At 41.0% G+C, this 19,178-nt stretch overlaps 1 protein-coding gene across 2 annotated transcripts in view; it reads left to right on the forward strand.

Annotated features, from left to right (window-relative positions):
- The first annotated feature begins 5,590 nt into the window (after nucleotides 1-5,590).
- The window catches only part of TGFBR2 (transforming growth factor beta receptor 2), a 55,658-nt gene continuing 42,070 nt past the window's right edge, over nucleotides 5,591-19,178 (forward strand). The window contains exon 1 of one of the 2 annotated variants that reach the window (XM_071561130.1): nucleotides 5,591-5,949. In XM_071561130.1, coding sequence (XP_071417231.1) covers nucleotides 5,856-5,949 — 94 coding nt within the window. In that variant the 5' untranslated portion in view covers nucleotides 5,591-5,855. Of the gene's footprint in view, nucleotides 5,950-6,099; nucleotides 6,118-19,178 lie in introns of those variants that run through there. The other variant, XM_071561131.1, reaches the window with a different exon arrangement.

Raw genomic sequence — 19,178 nt, forward strand, 5'->3', positions numbered from 1 at the left:
TTACAGGGTCAGCTCTGTTGAAACAATATCCAACTCCCAAGGCATTCTGGATCCTCCTGAACTCTTTGCTTCTGACCTCTAAAGCACAGTAGCCACCTCTTGTGACCACAGATCTTAAAGTTGCCTTGCAGATAAAATTATGGAACCATGCATTTCCTTCCTGAGAGGAACAGCTGTGCTATCGCAAATAAATTTGTTTAAAGATCGTGGTCAAATGAGCCAGTTTAACATCATCACTGTACTGCATTCCTGAATAACACAGACATGATCTTCTGCTTGGTGGGGTGGGAGGATACTTTCTTCATTTCTGGGGCTTTGTGGTTGAAGTATTAAGATTCTTTCAGATTAGATTTAGGGATATATTCTATTATAGATTCACAACTCCCTTTTGTTCCTGTGGGAAAAATGAAACAGAAGGGCCTCTGTTATACTACTGAAGTTCTTTGATAGTTTCAGATATTTTCTGAGCCTTGGCATTCAGTGTTCAAATTCTTTCCAATGAAGAGCCTATAAAAACAAGCTTTGATGGTAACAAGTACTACAAATTATGTGGTAACTGAGACAGGTTACATGGGTAACCATATTTTTGAGCAACTTAAATTATCTCTATAGTATATCTATAATAATTTCTTTCCATGTCTTTTAAAATGCCACATCATCTAGACCTAATTTTACTAGTTCTTTGTACATGTAAAAGATTCAAAACAAAAAAATACAACACATTTACAGAAGTGTGCAAGGTTTACCCCCAGCTCAGATACCCATCGTGAGAAGTACAAGAAGCTGAAAAAACAGTATGAAGTCTCCAAATGTCCTTTGCTTTTAGAAAAATAGAAGTTTTCATTTAAAAGGTTGTGTGGTGAGATTAATGGTGCTTCCTGCCAGAAGCACTGCAAAAGGATATCTCTTCTGACGCTAATGTACTTCTGTTTTCACTGTTGGGGGTTATTTATACACACAGTAAACACAGAAGAAGCCAATTTAGTGAAGCTTAAAAATGGTTGATTTGCATTATAGCTAAAAGTCAGAGATCATGTGAACAGCAGTGCCCTGAGAGTCTAGCGCTAATTTGAATAATATTTCAACCCTTCATTTTGCTAAGTGTCATTCAGGAGATTTGTACAGAAAGCTTTACCAAGATAAGTCTGGAAGATAACATTATTCTTGTTGCCTCTGATGTATGCAGGAGTTGATAACAAGCTGATTTCCTTCTCCTGATGGATGATTACACACAACAGATGTTTTAATTTGATTATATCTGTGAGATAAGCATAATGCTGTGTTGAGTCCAAACACTTTTTATGAGTTTTTCCAAACATTTTACAATGGCTGTAACCTTTTGTAAATGTCCTTGCTTGAGGCTGTGTGTGTTCTCATAATGGTGCAAATCATTATTAACAAGTTAAAACTGGTGATTATGCAAAAGAAGAAAACTGCATTTAACAGTAGCTGTAATTCTATGCTCTGTGATAGCCTAAATTAAGGGAGAAACATGATGCAAGCAGAGATATAAAGCACAACAGTTTCACACTACTCCAAAGGGGACGATATGTTCTTCAGCAAATGATACACAAGACAGGCAGAGCTTTTATCAAGAATGCTGAAAGGCCAATACTCTATGCCAGGCACCCTCAATTTGAAAATTAGCAGGCAAATGTCAGTTTTGTGAACAGAGCACTGCAGGGAACAGAGGTTTTGAGTTTCAAATAGTACAGGCTTACAAAATTTGACTTTGATTTGAACTGAAATGCCAAAATTTCCCTGAAAAATAAAACTCCTCTTTCACTGCAGTGAAATCAAAGTGTATGTTGTTCCCATTTTTTAAAAAATATGTAACATGGAGAGAATAAAAAAAAAATCAAATCTAATTGTCTGCTTTAAAAAAGCCCCAAACTGTATCATACCAAAACCAAGAAAATGGGATGTGTCAATTTTTCAAGCAGATTTCCTATTTTTATTTTGAAAGTAGTCATGACAAAACTTATTCAGAGTCATCAATGTTTTTATTTGGTCAAACTACTTATTCCAGTTTTGTAATTAATAGTTCTGTCAAGGTAATATCAACATACTAAATACCTGATTGCCTTGTGTAATTTCAAATGAAAATCACAGGCAGTAACTCCAATGACTGTGAATGCAATGACAGTAAAGCATTTTGTACCTTACTTTATGTGATCTGTACAATTCAAAGAGCATTTTCTTTAGGATTCATGGCATCTAACATTAGATACTTCAAAAGTAGGTGACTGGGCTAACTGGTCTCTATCATCAGCTCATGTAACTCAAAGGTTTTTAAAATATCTAGACTCCTTTCCATCCTTGGATGGCTGAGGGAATGTAGATGACCTAATAGCCTGCTGCCACCATAATGGCAGTTCTGTTAATCTAGTATTTGTCCTCCATCTTTTAGCTCTTGAACCTGATCTGGAAATATCCTACTACACCCTAACAAATGAGACTGCTCCTTTAGATGGCAGGATAGGTGGTGGATTGTCTCAACCATCTCCTGGAACTTCCCTCCAAGGCTACCTTTTAGGCAGCTAAAGTAAGGCAAGAAGTTTTCACTCTACACCACATATATTAGCTTTATGTAGGCACAAATATTGTTGTGTTAGTGCAACAGTATTGGCATTACTCTATCCTGAGTTAGTGGATCTGGGAAGTAGCTTGTTCTGGGATTCTTAAATGAAGCAACACTGAAGTTAATAAACTAATCCAAAGAATCACTTTATTGGGCACATCAGCAGTTCTTGACTGTGAGTAGAATGATTTTGAGTTGAGTGTATGGTAAGTACAGTGAAACAACAGATTTTAGTAACAACAGTTTTGTAGAAGGTAGAAAACATTTTTCTATGAGAATAATGGTGTAGTTCTCATGGGATTTTGACAGAAATACTACAATGAAAGCTAAAAATAATTGTAATAGCAAAGAGAGCTCATTTATACTCATTAGTTTTTATGGACTCTTTTAAAAGCTGTACCTAAAACTGTAGCTTATCTTCACTAGGAGGATCGGGGATAGAAGAGGTATCAGCTTGTTTTTGTGTTCTGAGTATTTCTTTCCAAGACTCAGAAAGAATGTATAATATCCAATGCTTCAATATTTTGCCTTTCTGAGTGAGGAACTGAAATTAGCTGCCCCTTCCTTACCATGTGAGGCTGGAGCTGATTATTTCTGCGTTTAATTTTCTGCTCTTTGTAGGGGGCTCTTTCTCTACCTCAGGCTGAGGTTGAATGGTCAGAGTTTCAATCTAGAAGTGACAAACTGATATGTGCAAATAGGGAATTGGGAAGTATGAACAAGGAAGTGGAATGAAATGATCAGCTCAGTCTTGTTTTATGTTCTTTGGTCGCCCAGGAAATCCTGATTAAGTTGCATTTGGGCCATTAACAGGAGGCTTATAGTACTCAAAAAGGCAGCTTTTGCTAATAAGCCTGTCTGGGACAAATCTGTGAACAAAACTGTGGTTTCTTCAACTTCCACATAGGCTATAGGTGACAAAGTTACTACTCCTCCACTGAGGATATCCAGAAAGATAGTCCTTCAACCCAAAAACTTTTTAGTAGCACCTACCACTCTCATGGGTTCTCTGAACATCCAAAGCACAGCTGTAGCACAATCCTCACTGCATGATGGATCTGTGAAAACAAAAACACTGCTCAAGTGGAAACATCAGACTTCTGGAGTTCACTTGTAGAAGATTCCTTACTTAGTGGGTAATAGGTGCCTCTTGTGAGAGAGAGGGGCTGTGATGACAGGCTGCACACAAGGGTGTGAGACTATTGGATACCTGAGTACAGTCCTTCCCAATGCCTCCATCTCCTGCAAGCCCATCTCCTAGGGCCAGATCCTGGGTGAGAGAGACTGGTCAGAACGTGCCCATTTGGGAGAAGATCCATGGCACTCATGTGAGGGAGATGTAAGTGAGGTAGAGGCCGGCTTGCCAAGTCATGCCTGGATTGTGACAACTTTGAATCTGTATTTAGTGGCTTTTAAACTTCTTTTTCACGTTGGAAGTTAGTCACTGAAAACTAACAGAGGAGTTCAGCATACACAGCCAACTTTCTAAGCAAACAGCAGCTCTTTGGCACCTACAACTTGACAGCTACAAGGAGACAGCAAGGTACAGTACACAGTATATGCTGATGGGGATTGAGAAATGCTTTTGTTGAAGTGGATACTGAAAACACAGTCAAGCTTATAGAACAGAGATAGTGTGCACAGGAGTTGATAAGAGCACTTCAGTCTGTGCTCAAAGTCCAAATTTTTTCTTACCACTAGAAGGTGGTAACTGTGTTTGAGTGAATCTTGGCTATATTTAAAAGGGGAGGGGGAGAGGAACATGCTCTTGGAGAGGTTTGTGAGATTTTTGCACCATAAATTGAGACTGCATGGTGAAAATATGCATTTAGGGACTTTTTAAAACTAAATTTAAATAAAATCACAATGATTTTTTTAACTTCTGTTATAGGCCAATTAAATTCTTTATGCAAACTTTTCCAAATTCAAGCAGAGTTGATCTGGGGCAGTCAGAACATGATTACATATATTCCCCCTGAAGGCTTAGCCCTTTTCCCAAAATACAGAGATCTGTATCTCTATCTAGTGTTGCAACCAAGGCAAAAGCAAATCACCAACTTTTGAACAAACATCTTCAGATTATCCCCGTGTGCATCAGTTTGCCCTTCAATCAATGCCCAGCCATTTAACTCAGAGAGGAAGGAAGGCTGTAAGCCAAAAATGAGTCTCAAGACAACAGCTGGCTATGTAACGGCTGGATTTATACTGGCAGAAAGCTCCAGCCTTATTGAGATTGAAAGTCTAATGCTCCTTATGGTCTCTAACTGGGCCATACAAAACTAGCATCACCACTGTGGTCCTACTCCTGAATCATAGCTGAAATTTCTCCCTTCTGGAGAAGCCAAAATCTCTGGTACTTTGGGGAGGGATGGAGAAGAACTTCACCTGTGTCTCACATACACAGCATTTGAGACCAAGCATTGCACATCCAGCCCATTTGGGAGCAAAGTGCAAAATAAGAAGCAGGTGACAAGGTGTTCCAATCAGCTTCAACATCTGCAAGTTGAGTGCCCAGCTTGTCTGTGTGATCATTTCCTACTATTACCTTAATTTCAACCTCCCCTATACCATCCTTTAGTTCATCTGGGGGTTACGTCCTTCTTTCCGAAATGAATTCCGCAGTGGGGCAAATAGGCTGCAGCGGCATCGTTAAGGTCAGGGTTACGAATGCGACGAGGAGCTCAGGAAAGTCCCCAAGCCCCAAATGACACGATTGGGTCTTTTTCAACTCATAGAGAAAAGGAACCCTCCGAGCTGGCGGTTTCCGCTCGACCTTGAGCCTTCTCGCAAGCACCCGTGCAGCGCCAGGGCCCGGCAGCGCGGGCGGGTGGCCGTGGCCGGTCGCCGCCTCGGAGGGAGGAAGGCGCAGGGATCCGAGCGGCACGTCGGGGCTGGCCCCGACGCGCTTGTAGTGGGAGAGCCAGACCTGAGAGGGGCTGGCCTCTGGCAGATGATTGACACCAAACTGGGTGAGGTTTCATGTTAAAAGAAAAAGAAGGGAAAAAAAAAGGGCGAGTGTAGGGGAGGGGGTGACTGCGGGAAGGGGGAGAAGGAACTATTGTGAGAGTAAGAAAGTCCTGCCCAGCTGTTTGCGAAGTTTAAGATTTCCTGTTTCCCCTGCAGCGCCGAAGTGAAGTTTTTCAGTGAGTCACCCGCGGTGCCGAGCAGCGGAGCTGCAACCCCGCTCCCCGCCGGCCCCGCCGCCGCGGCCTCTCCGCCGCCCCCGCGCCCCGCCCGCGGCTCGCCGGCCGTGCCGAGCCGAGCCGGCTGCGCGATGAGTCCCCGGCTGCCCAGGAGCTTGCGGCGGCTGTTGCTGCGCCTTGCCCTCTGGCTCCTCATGGGCAGCTCCGTCCCCGCTCTGCTTCGGGGTAAGTGCGCGCCGGCCCGGACTGCCGCTTGACAGCTGCGGGGGCCGGGCAGCGGCGGAGCGGGGCGGGAGGGGGCAGGAGGCGAGGGACAGGCGACAGGCGTCCGCCGCGGGAGACGGGGCACACACTTGCTAAGAAAGTTTTGAGGCTGGAAATATTTCGGGAGGGGTGAGCGTGTTTGTTAGTGGCACTGCGGGAACATAAGAGGGGAAGAAAGGGCTGGGAATCTCGGGGTTTCGCGGCCAATGCTGAGGTCCGTTCGTGGAGGAAGAAGGGGGAGAAAAGAGCGGATTTGGCAGGAAATCAGCAGGGTCTGCTCGGGCCGAAGGAGCCCGGAGAGGGCATCTCGGGAGCTGCCTGCTGTCGCCGGGGGAACGGCTGCCTGGCCCTGCCTGCGCCGCCGCGGCAGCTCCGCACCTGGTCCCGCAGCACCGTGAGCCCTGGCCGGCAGGATGGGGGCAGCCCCGGACGGACCCGCGGCCCGCGCCCTGCGGAGCGCGCTCCGGGATGTGACCGACTGTCCCAGCACTGCCTCGGGGACAGGCTTGGGAGGTGCCTCGGGTGGACATGGCCTGAGCCGCTGCGTGTTGGCTTTCAAAGCCGAGGGCCTGTGCGTGGCCACAGAGCCCGCTCCACGTGGATCTGCAACTGGTTACCAAAAACTTGGGCTTCGTATGTTTCTGCCAACAGCGAAGTTTAGCCGTGACTGTGAGCATTGAACTGAGTAACAGTCACTCCTGTAACAGTGACTGCGCATGCTGTTTGACTCACTCCTAATGACCCTTTCCATTCCTTGCTCTGCTTTTACCAAGGCATCCTTAGATAGGTTTTTGAGGCTGTGGCTTGCAGTATTCTTCATATCATAATTGATAATGTACTAAGATCTTAAAATTCTGCTGCAGAAACAAGGTCCCTATGCTGATAAGCTTTCTGTCTCTGTCCTACCAGTAGTTACCTACATCTGTGAACTAACTGTAACAGCAAGGTTAGGGCCTAAATCATGTTGCAGCACAACTGGTGAACATAAAGAGAACAGCAGATTACAGCAAAACTGTATCTGAATCACGTTTGAAGAATTAAGTAGATTTCTGACATGTCTGATAGCACACCTAGTTTTAGTCTTCAGGTAAGATATGCAAACAACTGGGCTTTACATACTGCTCTCTGTGCCCTCTGATTCTCCATTGTGGTCTATTCGTGGCCCATAGCAATCTCAAAATTGTGGCTCAAACACAATAACATAAAGTAGATAACCCTTGTGTAGCTACTGCCATTAGCTACATAAAGTTATGAATAACTTCATGCTTCATTAATAATCCTGTTAAAGTCAACAGGTTTTACATACCTCTGAAGTTACTCATGGAAGCTTGGGGCAGAAGGAAAAACAGTGCAAGAATAAGACTGTGGTGTCCCAGGGCTCAAAATTATATTATTTCTAATTTGAGATGTGCAGCTTATTGCTACTTTTGATATATAATTTTATTATTTCTTATTAATATAAATCATACTCAACTAATGATGACTTTCATTTTGGCCCCAGATTTTTGTGAGTTCCTATCACAAAAAAACTTTCAATAAAAATGCTCCACTTCTGTTACTCTTGTATTATTGATTATTATACTTTTTTTTGCCCCACGCAACCAGTTAGAGACAGTCTCAAACAACAGGTAGATTTTTAAAAGTGAATATAGCTTAAGAGTTTGTTCTTCTTTCTTTCGCCGTAGGTTCAGTGAGGAAAAAGTATGTAGACTGGTTACAATTCAGCATTTTTCATACTGATCTTCATCTGCACGCTACAATAACTAAAACTGAGTAGACCTGTTGTCAGATAATGCATCCTATAGCACCAAAAGCTGTTTTAATAATCACTGTATGATCATGTTGTGAATATGACAGGATGAGCTGGTCAGAAAACAGTTCTATGGGGCAGAAAGTGTGAGGTTTGGTTGGTAGTTATTTGACATCAAAATGAAAACTAGAGCTGCCAAATGTTTTGAGGAAAAAAAAAGAAAAAAAAAAAGAGCTACTTTGTAATAGTTCAGCAGTTCGGTGAGGTTGAAAAAGGAGAGAGATCAGTCTCAGGAGAGCTCAGTTCCCAGACATGTCTACTAACCAGCTGACTCTTGTTGGATAGGTTAGTAAAGCCCCAGCTAAAATTTCATTTTAACATTCTTCACAGAAAAGTATTAGGTAGGAACGACAGATTCCCATAAAGAATCTGGACAAACCCACAAGTTCATGAATAGACTGAAAGGGAATGATCTGCTTTGAAAAAGATGCTTTCATGTCCTGTACTGCACACCAGTAATTAAAGGGTTTTTTCCATAGCGTGAAGGGACAAGGTGTGATTTTTGAAGGACTGTGAATGCTACATTGAGTATTTAATCAGTACTTGGCAGTGCAAACCAGGAGTTGCCCACATAAGAAACTGATGCTGCTGTATCCAAGTGAATGTGAATCTGTAAATTATATTTGGGTTATCATTACAAGAAATTTGTTTCTTGGAATCATCTGTGTAATAATTGTTCATTTCTGAACCTCAGGAACTTAATTTCTCCATTCAGCCAAACTCTACTTGCCTTACTGTCTCTTTAATATTTTAAAATCTATATTGTAGTTAGCTAATTTTATAGTGTGAAAATCAAATTTAAAGCTTCAGATATTTGCAAGAGGGAATTAGGAGAACAAATATCTTGTAGCATGATGGAACATGTTTGTAACATGATTAAGTCTAAAATGCATTCCTATCCCCCATTAAAACTAGCAATTTTTCAGATATTTCATGAAAGAAGTAGGAATATATCAGAGATATTATTGTATTTTTCTTCTATTTATGGGGTATCCTTGAATTGTAAGGCTCTTATACCTAAGACTTTGAAAAACACTTTAAATGCTATTTTTAGCTCCTTGGCATTAACATCCTTCTATAATATTCAGATGTTGAATTCCATATAAGAATGGTTTCTATTAAAAAGTGATGAGCTGGATCTTAAGCTGCTGCAGGTGAATATATTTCCATTAGCATTAGTAGAGTTGCATGGAGTTGTAGCAGATTTTCTGAAACAGTTTCAGAAGTAATTAAAAAAAAAGGACAATGGAATAATTCAGATTTTTTCATAGTCATAATATTTTTTCACTTTTATTTTATGAGGGCTTACTATTATATCATCTACATTAAGCCAAACAACATTGCTTCAAAGTACTCCTTTCTGGGTTGAATTGTTAGTTTCAATGATGCAGAATCCTATAATGGTGCCTGATAAAAGTTGTCATTTTGACAAAGTTAACTCAGAATGTAGGAGAAGTATGGTGTCAGGCTCTTGGAAAATTCCTCATTGATTGGTTCGTGGGGGTTTTTGTTGGCTTGTTATTTCCAAAGGCTTTTAGGAAGGAGTTGCTCTTTTGAAGGGAAGAAAAAACAGAGCATAGTATCACTGTAGCACCAGTTGCTGGAGTTTCTGATGCTTATATTTCCTCTGAGAGATATTTTTAAGGTGATATTTTTTACATTTGTGGCATAGCAAGTTTTTTGTCAATATTGTATGTATGTGCTATATGTACTGTTCTAGCATTCTCTGTCACTCCTTGGACCTCAGAAGAGTTGTGCCTTACTTTTGGTATAGCCAGAATGAGCAAAAGCAACTAGACGGGCCAATCTGTTACTCCTGTGTTTTGTGTAACAGGGTGCATTTCTATCAGCTAGGTATGAAATATTACCGCTAGTGCAGGGACAGATTCTGATCTGAAAGTGTGCCATGTCCACACTGGCTGGCATGGCTACAGCTGAGAGCTGGTGGCACAGTGAAAGGCAGCACCTCCAAGCACCTTTGTGGGCCTGGGATCAGCAGGAGGGAGGTGAGTTGTCACATTCCTGGTCTGCACATGGTTCCCACAGTCCTTCTGGCACCTGGTGAGCAGAGGAATGAAAGGATGTTGAGAGGTGGGTGGGAGACCAGTGGTGTATCATCTCCTTTGCCACATAGGAGCCCTTTGACTCAGGGGAAATACCCAGGTAGGCACATCCCAGGGAGATTAGGTAGTTTGTATTCCCAGAGCATTGCAAACTCAGTAAAATTGACTAAGATACCACCCAGTCTGTGCAGATGTTGGAGAGTACAAGGGATTTCCAGCATGAAGTAGTGGAGAGCCAGTCCTGATAAGAAAAAGCAATTGGCTGAGTCCCAGCCTAAGAGATTTTGTGTTGAGATTCTAATTTACTTTGTAGGTCTTTAGCATTAAATTTTATTGGTGTTAGAGCAGGTTTTGTTCCTTTTTTTTCCCCTACAGGATAATGAGAACTGTTTCTTAAACTCTTAAATCAAGAATAAAGTAAAAAGTGATGACAAAATATTTGTATTTTTTCTTGAGCTCTAATTCTGGAAGGTTAAAATAGACTAAAACCAGAAAAAGTATGCTTTGGTTTTGACAGAGAAAAATTTAACTTCACTGGCAGGTGGAAGTGATACGTGTTGTATTAAGAAACAGTGGAGAAACTTATAACCACAGGGCATTTTACAACAAAGAGTGGGCACACACACTGGGACGAGGCATTGTACTTAAGGCAAGTGCCACTTATCTTTATGCCAGTGTAAGCAATGAGTCAATACTAAAGATTTGCAGAATTGGTTTCTCACTGACCCAGCCAAGTCTTCAACAGTTGTTTTTCGTATCATGTCTTCATTCTGACATGACGACAGAGCAGCAGCGCTAGCCTTGGTTGGGTACAACCATTTAGATCCTATTGCCTGAAAGAACACAGATTTAGTTGTGTACAGAAGTTTAGGGGAAGATACGTAGAGAGAGTAAAGTGCTTCAAATGCCATCCACTGATGGAAAAACTCACCTAGAGTAGGAGTTAGAACTCACAAAACTCACCAGGAGTTGCTCATTTGTGTGTGTCCATTAGCTTCTAGGATTTAAGCAGAATTTAAATTGAAGCATGTATGAAGAAGTCTGCCCTGCAGTTCATATAGACTAAAGTTCATTCGTTTGCATCGCTGCAAAGTTTAGCAACTGTTTCAGATTTTAAGAAACAGTAACATTAGTAGTGTCAGGGGAAATACTAGTTGTTGGTTTGTCCATTTTTGTGCATATTTTTTTTAATTTGCCCTTTCCTTGCTCTTTCTTGCCTTTGTCATTGTTACAGCTGGAACTACCTGTCCTTTTTTTCATATGGGTTTTAAAGCCTTTTCACCTCTGGGAAGATCGTCAGGGGAAGGAGTAGTTTTCCTTTGCTCAAACAACTGGTATTTAGTAAGAACTTCCTGCTGGCATTCATCCCTGAGTTAATCTGGTTAAAATTAGAGTTGGTTGAGAGTTTTTGACACTGTTTTCATGGGAAAATGCTGATTTGTCAAAACTGAAACAATTTGTGGAAATGTACCAGTTTCCATTAAACTTTCATCGGGAAACCTTCTCTTTCTTTCCTTTTTCTTTTTTTTTTCTTCCGTAGTCCACAGTGTAATTTCTGATATCAAAAGATAGGGAGAGAAAGAGAAATAATCATTAATCAATAATTAAATAATCACTGGTCAATGGAAGAATGGCAGGCTCAAGTGCATGGCCTGACTCACAGAAGGCACGCTTGAAACTGGAGCTCCCCCTATCCACTCTGCCCAGGATCTTGGAGGGCTGTCACTCTCTTGCTGTGCATGCATGCACAGATATCCCCCACACCCATCACTTCAAATGATTATGATTTCACTCTGGTTGTGAATATGAAAATGTATGAAATGTTGAAGCACTTCGTGGGGCAGGAAAAACCTTTTCTTGACAGTGCTTTTAACATTGACCTGTAGCCACATGTTGATTTTTCTCCTTGTTGGGTGGGAATGGCAATGCTCTGAATGACTGGTATCTTCTAGTATTTGTTTAATATCATAATAATAAGCTGTATTCAGAAATTTCTGTCATGCAAAGGAACTACAATTTTGATTACTAGCACTCCTTGTAGTCTGATTCCAGAATTCCAGTTCTCCACTCACCTAGAGTAGTATTTTTGCAAAAATCTGACTGAAATAAATAGATTTCAGGAACAAATAGAAGAGTGCTTCCTCACACTTACATCCTTCAGCTTACAACCCAGCAGGTACATGACTACAATGACATCTGGGATTAACGTTGTGCCTTTGAAATAGCAATCTGAAACTAGAGGTATTGGAAAGCTGTCTTCTATTACATCCTATCCTCTATTTGTACCTGAGGACTTCAGCCCACACTCTCAAACAAGCTTCTGGCCTGCTCTGTAGGTAGAAATCTGAGGTTTTAAGGTAAAAAGGAAAGATTTATTAAGCAGCCAAAGCTGTAAGCTCAGCCAGTGATTTGAAAATCACACCATATTCTTTATCGCTTGTTTATAGGGATCAGCAATATAAGTTTTGAAAGATCACATCTGCCCTCTTTGCAGCTGATCAGTTCCTCCAAAACATTGCTCGTGAGCTTCATTTAATGCAGCATTTAAGCTCAGTTAAAAAAAAAAAAACCTGGTCTATGCAGGGGACATTAGAAAATCCATATTGTGTTCCCTATGCTGTTGTGGCTCTGTTAGAGCTTAGAGACTTTGTTCTTTTAGAAAAGTAAGTGAATTTGAGCAGTGCATTCAGAGAACAGAGGGAAGGCCCCACAGTTTTACTCCTCAGAGCAACATTTTCCAAGTAAAAACTCAACCATGGTTCTTACATGCCTGGGGCACTTTAACAGGTCTCTTTAAAACCTAACATTGTGCAAGTGGAAGGCATGCAGGGCCAGACTGTCAGCTGGCATAAATCAGCTTACTCTGTTGAAGGCAAGGAACCTGCCCTGATTTATACCAGCTGAGAATCTGGTCACAGAATAAATAATAGGCAACTGTATGTTATGAGGCTGTAATTCCCTCGAGGAGTCTTCTGTGGTATCAGTCTTACAGGAGCCAGAGTGATCTGGTTCTCTTTCTTGGAGCAAAACTTATTTGCCTGCAGTTTTTTGAAGTCCTCAGAACATTAGGAATGGGAGATTTCAGACAGCTTCCAAACTTCTTGTAAGGTATCATTAAGGATTTTTGCCCTAAAGGAGTCATGGGAGGAGAATTTTGGAGGATGCAGATGAATTGATTTAGGACAGTCCAAAAAAAATATAAATATGTAAGGTTCTCATCTAGACTAGGCCTTTCCTTTGAAAGCACTTGTGCACATTTCCTAAGCTGTAAACTGCCTAAACTGAAGCTTCCTCTTCACTGATAAGCTTCTAGCACTGGTGTAGTTAATAAGAAAGAAAAGTCAGAATGAAAAATGAGGGCTGAGGCAAACACTTTTTTAATGTCCACTGTTAATTTTTTTAATGTGAGGGCTTACCTGCTGGATCATGCACACTTATAGAAGCCATTGTCCTCAAAATACTCAGTTTTATAGTATGGTGAATGAATTGTTTGCATGTGACTTAGAAATAATGGCAAAGATAAGGACCTTTCAGTGAACTTTCAAGAGATGTATTCAGGGGTGAAACACCTACTTATTTCAGAATGGGCAGGTTTCATTCAAGGCTTTAATTTTCCTTTAAGCCCAGCAAAATTTCAGCCTCAAATGGAAATGAAGGAGCTGATTTTCTTTCCCTTATTTCAGCAGGATGGTATTGCCAGCTAGTGATTCACTGTCTCAAAGGTAACTGGAGGGAGTCATTTGCAAGTGCATTAAAAGGAACAGCTAATAGCTGGGGGATATGTTAGCAAATTTACCTTTGGCAGATAAAGGAGATGTTGCTTTGTTGGGAGAGATACTTCTTTACCAAAAAATCTGATAACTCACTAACAGCAAGCCACAGCAGTAGGATTTCTGCAACACAATTCAGCAAAAGAAAGTTTTCCTAAGGTTGAATATGATTAGAACTGTGTATTTTTATGCATATGCCCTTTTCTCAACCCTCAGTATACAATTCCCATTAACAGCTGTGGAAGCTAGATTCATCTATCAAGATAACATATCCCCAGGGTATTAAATTCTCTGATTCTGCTTCTTTGTATGTAACTTGACAGAGACAACTAAAACCATCGAAACTACTGAATTTGAGAAGGATGTGTATTTTCCCTCAAATCTATTCGAAGTGATTCTCTCCCTAAGGGATTACATTTGAGTCTAACTTTCCTCTGATTTACTATTTTAGCCGAGCTGATGGATTATGAAAGAGAGTAATTTCTTTTTAATACTGTTTTCCTGAATCTGTCATTCAAAACTTGCTGTGTCGGGACAGAATGGTTCATAAACGTTATTTTCTTGGAGGAAAATGTCTTCTCACAAAAAGGAGCTCTGAACGGAGCTTCTGCATAAACATGTTTGCCCATCACTGACTGACAGAGGAGCCTCTGTGTGTGTTAAGGACGTGGACTCGTTAAATGAGACTTCTTATTTGGAAACAGTTTTTCAAATAGACTAGCAGATTATATTGAGGTCCAGAGAAAGAAATTGCACAGAATTCTGTTTTAACAGAATCTGTATGTTATTTTGTAAACTAGTACCATAGTAGGACTGTCATCTGGTGAGGGGAGTTTACCTTAACTTAAATTCCTTCCAGAACTCTCAAATATGACTCAAGGTCAGAGGTCTTCAAAAAACTAAACAAAATGAGCTGGTTTATGCTCTTTACATTAGTAAGTTGTCTTTTTATATTAAGCTTAAACCAAAATCCCCACGTCTTAAATTGTGAGTACAAATTTTGCATGCATAACATCCTTGGGTTTGTTTTGTTTCCTTATTTGTTTGTTTATGGCTGGGAGGGATAGATAGTGGCAGTGAATGCTTAAAAAATCCTGCTAATATCTTCCTTTTATCTGTAAAACCAAATATTTATAAATCCCTCTGAATCATGTAACGGTGATTGCAAGTTTGAAAGCACAGTTGTCTGGTTAATCCGTTTAAATGCTTATTTTGATTGGGCAGCTGTGAGCCTTTGTGTGCATGCAGCTTCTCTCCATACTTACTGGTGTATTAGAAAACACCACTGCAATTCTGGTTTGGTTCAGCAGTAACCAGTGTACACATGTATAGTTTTCTATTGTACAGGATAGAGACTCTCGCCGTGCAGACCTCATCCTTGCTTAAGGTGACCTTAAGAGCTGTGGCTGAAGCCAGTTTGCTCAGTTACTTCCAATCCTGGTTGTATAGGTTGCTGAGATTATGCTTAGAGAATGTGGGTCCTGGTTCCAGGCACAAAGCACCCCCTAACTCATCACTTGAACGTGCTCCAGCAGTTGACACAAAAGGTGCACTTGTGAAGGGGCAATACAGACCCTCAATATGGAGTTGTGTGTGGAAAAAGAGTGAGGAACATCCATTCAAATTCCTCTGCCTAGGTGAAATTAAAGCACTGAACAGCAGCCCTGCAATTTATATGCTCCAAACCATGCCATTGTACCTAAAATCCTTTTACGTCTTACTTAAGCTGTTTGTGCATCTTGTGCTTCATAATTATGAAGTATTTCGTACTTGTGAATGTGACACTTAAACTGATGTTTGAACAGAGGCACCCCATTCCAGATACTGTGCTGTATTTGAAGACTGCTTTTGACATATATTTTTTCCTTTAAATTCCAAATCCATTATTTAAGTTTTGCTTTGTTTGACTGAAGTATTATTCCCAGCTTCATAGGATCTTGTTTCCAGTTTACAGAAAAGAAATGGTAGTCAGAACCAGGCCCTTTGGAAATACAGATACAAGCTGCAGTTCAGCAAAAGTTTCAGAGCAAAAGGTGAAACTTTTCTTTGGGTAGTGGTAGTTTCAGGTAAATGTTCATCAGACTTTTTCCCTGAACCAATGCAGAATTGAGGTGACTGGTTGAATTTTGTTTTGTGTGTTCACATTACAGAATTGCAGCAAAATCGGATGTTTCATGTCAGATAGAAGGTGTATGTGCTTTGCAGTACTCTCTGCCTCTTTTAAATTCTTTCTCTTGAAAAAATTATATTCTATAAACAAGACTCCTTATGACTCTTTCAGCATCCTGTGAAGAGGAAGCATCTCCTAGGTCTCTATATGGCTGAAGAAACAGTCACAGAAAGTAGTACCTGTCTTCTTAGGTGTCTCCCATAAATGTTAACTGACTTGAGACACCAAAAGTCCTTTTACTATACTTCAAATTCAAAGTAAACTACAATCTACTTTCACAGGGAATTTAAAGAGCTATGAGGCCTGAGGTGCTTCTGCAAATATTTCTGGGGAGAAACATCAGTCCTTGGAGTGCTGCCCGAAGTATCATAACCCATGCAGATGAGTCCTAGGCAAGTCCCATCTGCCCTTGCAGTGATGATGCCTGGCAGAAAAGACTAACTGTAGAGCCCGTTTCCTCTCCTGGAAGGGCTGTGACATCTCCTGTCTCAGGGCAAGTAACATTTGAAACCAGACTGTAGGTTGGAGACAGCAGCAGACAGCAGGTCCTCCCATATCCCTGGTGCTGGGCAGCCTGACCTTGCCCCAGAAGTAACTGCAGCCGTAGATCCACAGAGACTTTTGTCTGCCCTCAACAGTGCTACTGCTGCTGAAATAGGCAGCGTTTCATTACCCTAGCTGTGGGTTGCCGCTCCTCATGCCACATTCTTTATTGTGTTTGTGTTGTCAGATAGACGTCTAGACTGGAGAACTCTCCTGGGTCAAACTGGCCTTTGGAGGAGAAGGGAGGTGTGGTTAGGTGTGGTCTGACTTCTCTGTGAGAGAGGAGAAAGTGCGATGAGGGATGTGAACAAATAATGAGCAGGGGAGCATAACTGCTGGTTTTTTCCAAACTGAAATTGTTTGTGCAAGTATTTCTCTATGGCCTCACCCAAGAGAATAGGGAAGATCTTTTGTGTTCACAATGCTTAAGAAACAAATTAGAAATAAATTTTTCTTAAAATGGTCTGAAGACTTCCCCATGAGGCAGACAGTTGTTGTTCTCAAGATATGTGTTTCCTTGCATGAAAAAGGAACAACATTAAAAATAAGATGCCAGAAAAGCTGTGTGAGTGTGAGGGGGACTCTGCTTCAGCATCCCCAAAGGAGAGTTCTGCTGAGGGTTCTGGAAAGCTGCATGTGGCAGGAGCCATTTAAAAGGGAGGATGGGAATGGCCTTCCGACTTCCAAAGCTGTTAGAAAAGTGTGTGTTGGTAGTTTTAAGGGCATATCTGTAAAGCTAATAAAAATTAAAATTAAGAGCATAATATGGCAAATACAGGAGTGATACTTTTTCTGACTCACTGAGCAGCCCAGTTGCATCAAAGGGAACCTGGGGGAGTCAGGCATAACTTCAAATTTCCTGTTTTGTGTGATTTGTCACAGTCTTAATGTCTGTGCTTCTTTTTCACTACTTACAAAGCAAGCAAAAGTCTCCCCCCAAACTAACACATTTCATAACCTTTCCCGGAGGTTTCTCTGAAACCAGAGAGGGTTTGCAAGTGTTTGCCAGTCTCCTCACTGAACAAACAGTATTAATAAACATCTACTGGTCTGCATTAACCCTCTGCAAGGCACAGCAGCTGCTTCTAGGTATTATTTACCCAGTTTCCTTTATGTTTTAGTTCCTTTAATCTGCTCTTTTGAATACACCAGAGGGCTTACATTTGACAAGAGTTTAACTGTAGCAAGGGTTAACTTTAGTAAGAGTTAACTGTATTTTCAGGAGAAATATTTGGCTTTTTGCCACTTGAGTTGCTGCATGCTGCCAGTGTAGAGAACAGTCTTTAAATAATTTCCATTTTGCATTTGGAAGAGATGATTTTTTGCTGTCTATCCAGCCTTCCTTATTACTGTTGAAAAGGCTGCAGGTAGATAGTCCAGTAATGTGAAAGCTTTTTTCACATCGAGATTTCAAACCTCTTGATCTTATAGTTGATTTAGAAGTAATTGAGAAAACCTCAACAACTTTGTGTGTCGTTATTCTCAGTTTTAAGACTGACTGGACTTGTTCCTAATACAAACTGTATCGAGGTAAATCAACTTTAAAAGGATTTGAAGATCCACATACAAAACTTGAAAACCTCCACCCCTTTAATTTAATGCATTAAACTCACGTGTGTATGCCAGGCCAGCACTTAGTTCCTTGAAGCTGTTTGAAAAGTTAGACATGATGATGCCTTATACTACATATGAGTCAAGCCCTGTAAGAATGTCATTTGTGAGTGTTTGGCCAAGCAAGTATGTTACTATTTTTGATTTCTGTGTGTGTTTGGTTGTGCAGTGGTCTGTGGGAGCTGATGGCTGGGCTCCATCCGCACAGCGTGTTGTGGTGTCACAGCAATGAGCCAGCACAACAGTTGTCTGTGTAAGGGAAAAATAGGAACTGTACCCATTTGCCCACCTACTCTGTCCATCACAAGTGCAATTCCCCATGGGAAGCCCAGCAGGGCTTGGCAATACAGTATTACAGGAAGCTCCTTTGAAATTAGCCTCTTTGCCCCTACCATAGGTCCTAATGTGTTCTGCTACTGAGAAATTTAGCAGAAGATGCAGAGGTTTGCACTGAGACTTCAAAACTTCTCTGCTTTCCTCCCAACTGTAGCCAGTCCAGTAAGGATGTACCTAAAAAGGCAGATAAGATTGTCTTTGCACGAAGCAGATACCACAAGACAGACATTTAAGACCGCCAGTAAGTAAGGAAAGGATGCCTTCAGATAAGCAGCACTTAGACATTAAGAATATGATTTTTTATGATCTTGTGGATTTTTCGGTTTATATGTAGCTCTGAGCACACTGAGTACCCTTGCAGATAAACTGAAGTGCAAGGATATGTCTTTATGGAATACTTAACAGCTAATAGAAGTAGCTTAATGATAACATTATTAGAAATTTTTCTAAGACTCTGTTCCACATGTACTGAGTGGACTTCTAAATTTCCCTCTTGAAAACTGGGAGTTTCATAAATAGTCTCTTGAAGATAGGGTCAAATGACTCTTTAAGGTGGACATTCCTCATTTCTCTTGTTGTAAGAGAGATAAAGAGAAGAAATATAAATTAAGTTTTTGGAGGGAATATGTGCCTTCATCAGGACAAACGATTCACCTTCCCTCTCATCATTATGAAAAATAAAGAGCCCTATCATATTTTGAAGTGAATTGGTGGTGGCAGTGTGACTGTTGAGGGAGCAGGAGGGGAGAGAAGTACGCCACTGTGAACAAGCTTTCTTAACTGGCTGAAGGGAGAGGTATGATGGGTCCAGAAACTCCATTCAAACTACTCAGAAGATACAGTTACATGGTTTTGTACTGGTGAGGTTCTGTAGCAGAGAGTGGAGG

The sequence above is a fragment of the Pithys albifrons genome, chromosome 7, assembly GCF_047495875.1.
Source record: "Pithys albifrons albifrons isolate INPA30051 chromosome 7, PitAlb_v1, whole genome shotgun sequence".
Taxonomy (NCBI): domain Eukaryota; kingdom Metazoa; phylum Chordata; class Aves; order Passeriformes; family Thamnophilidae; genus Pithys; species Pithys albifrons.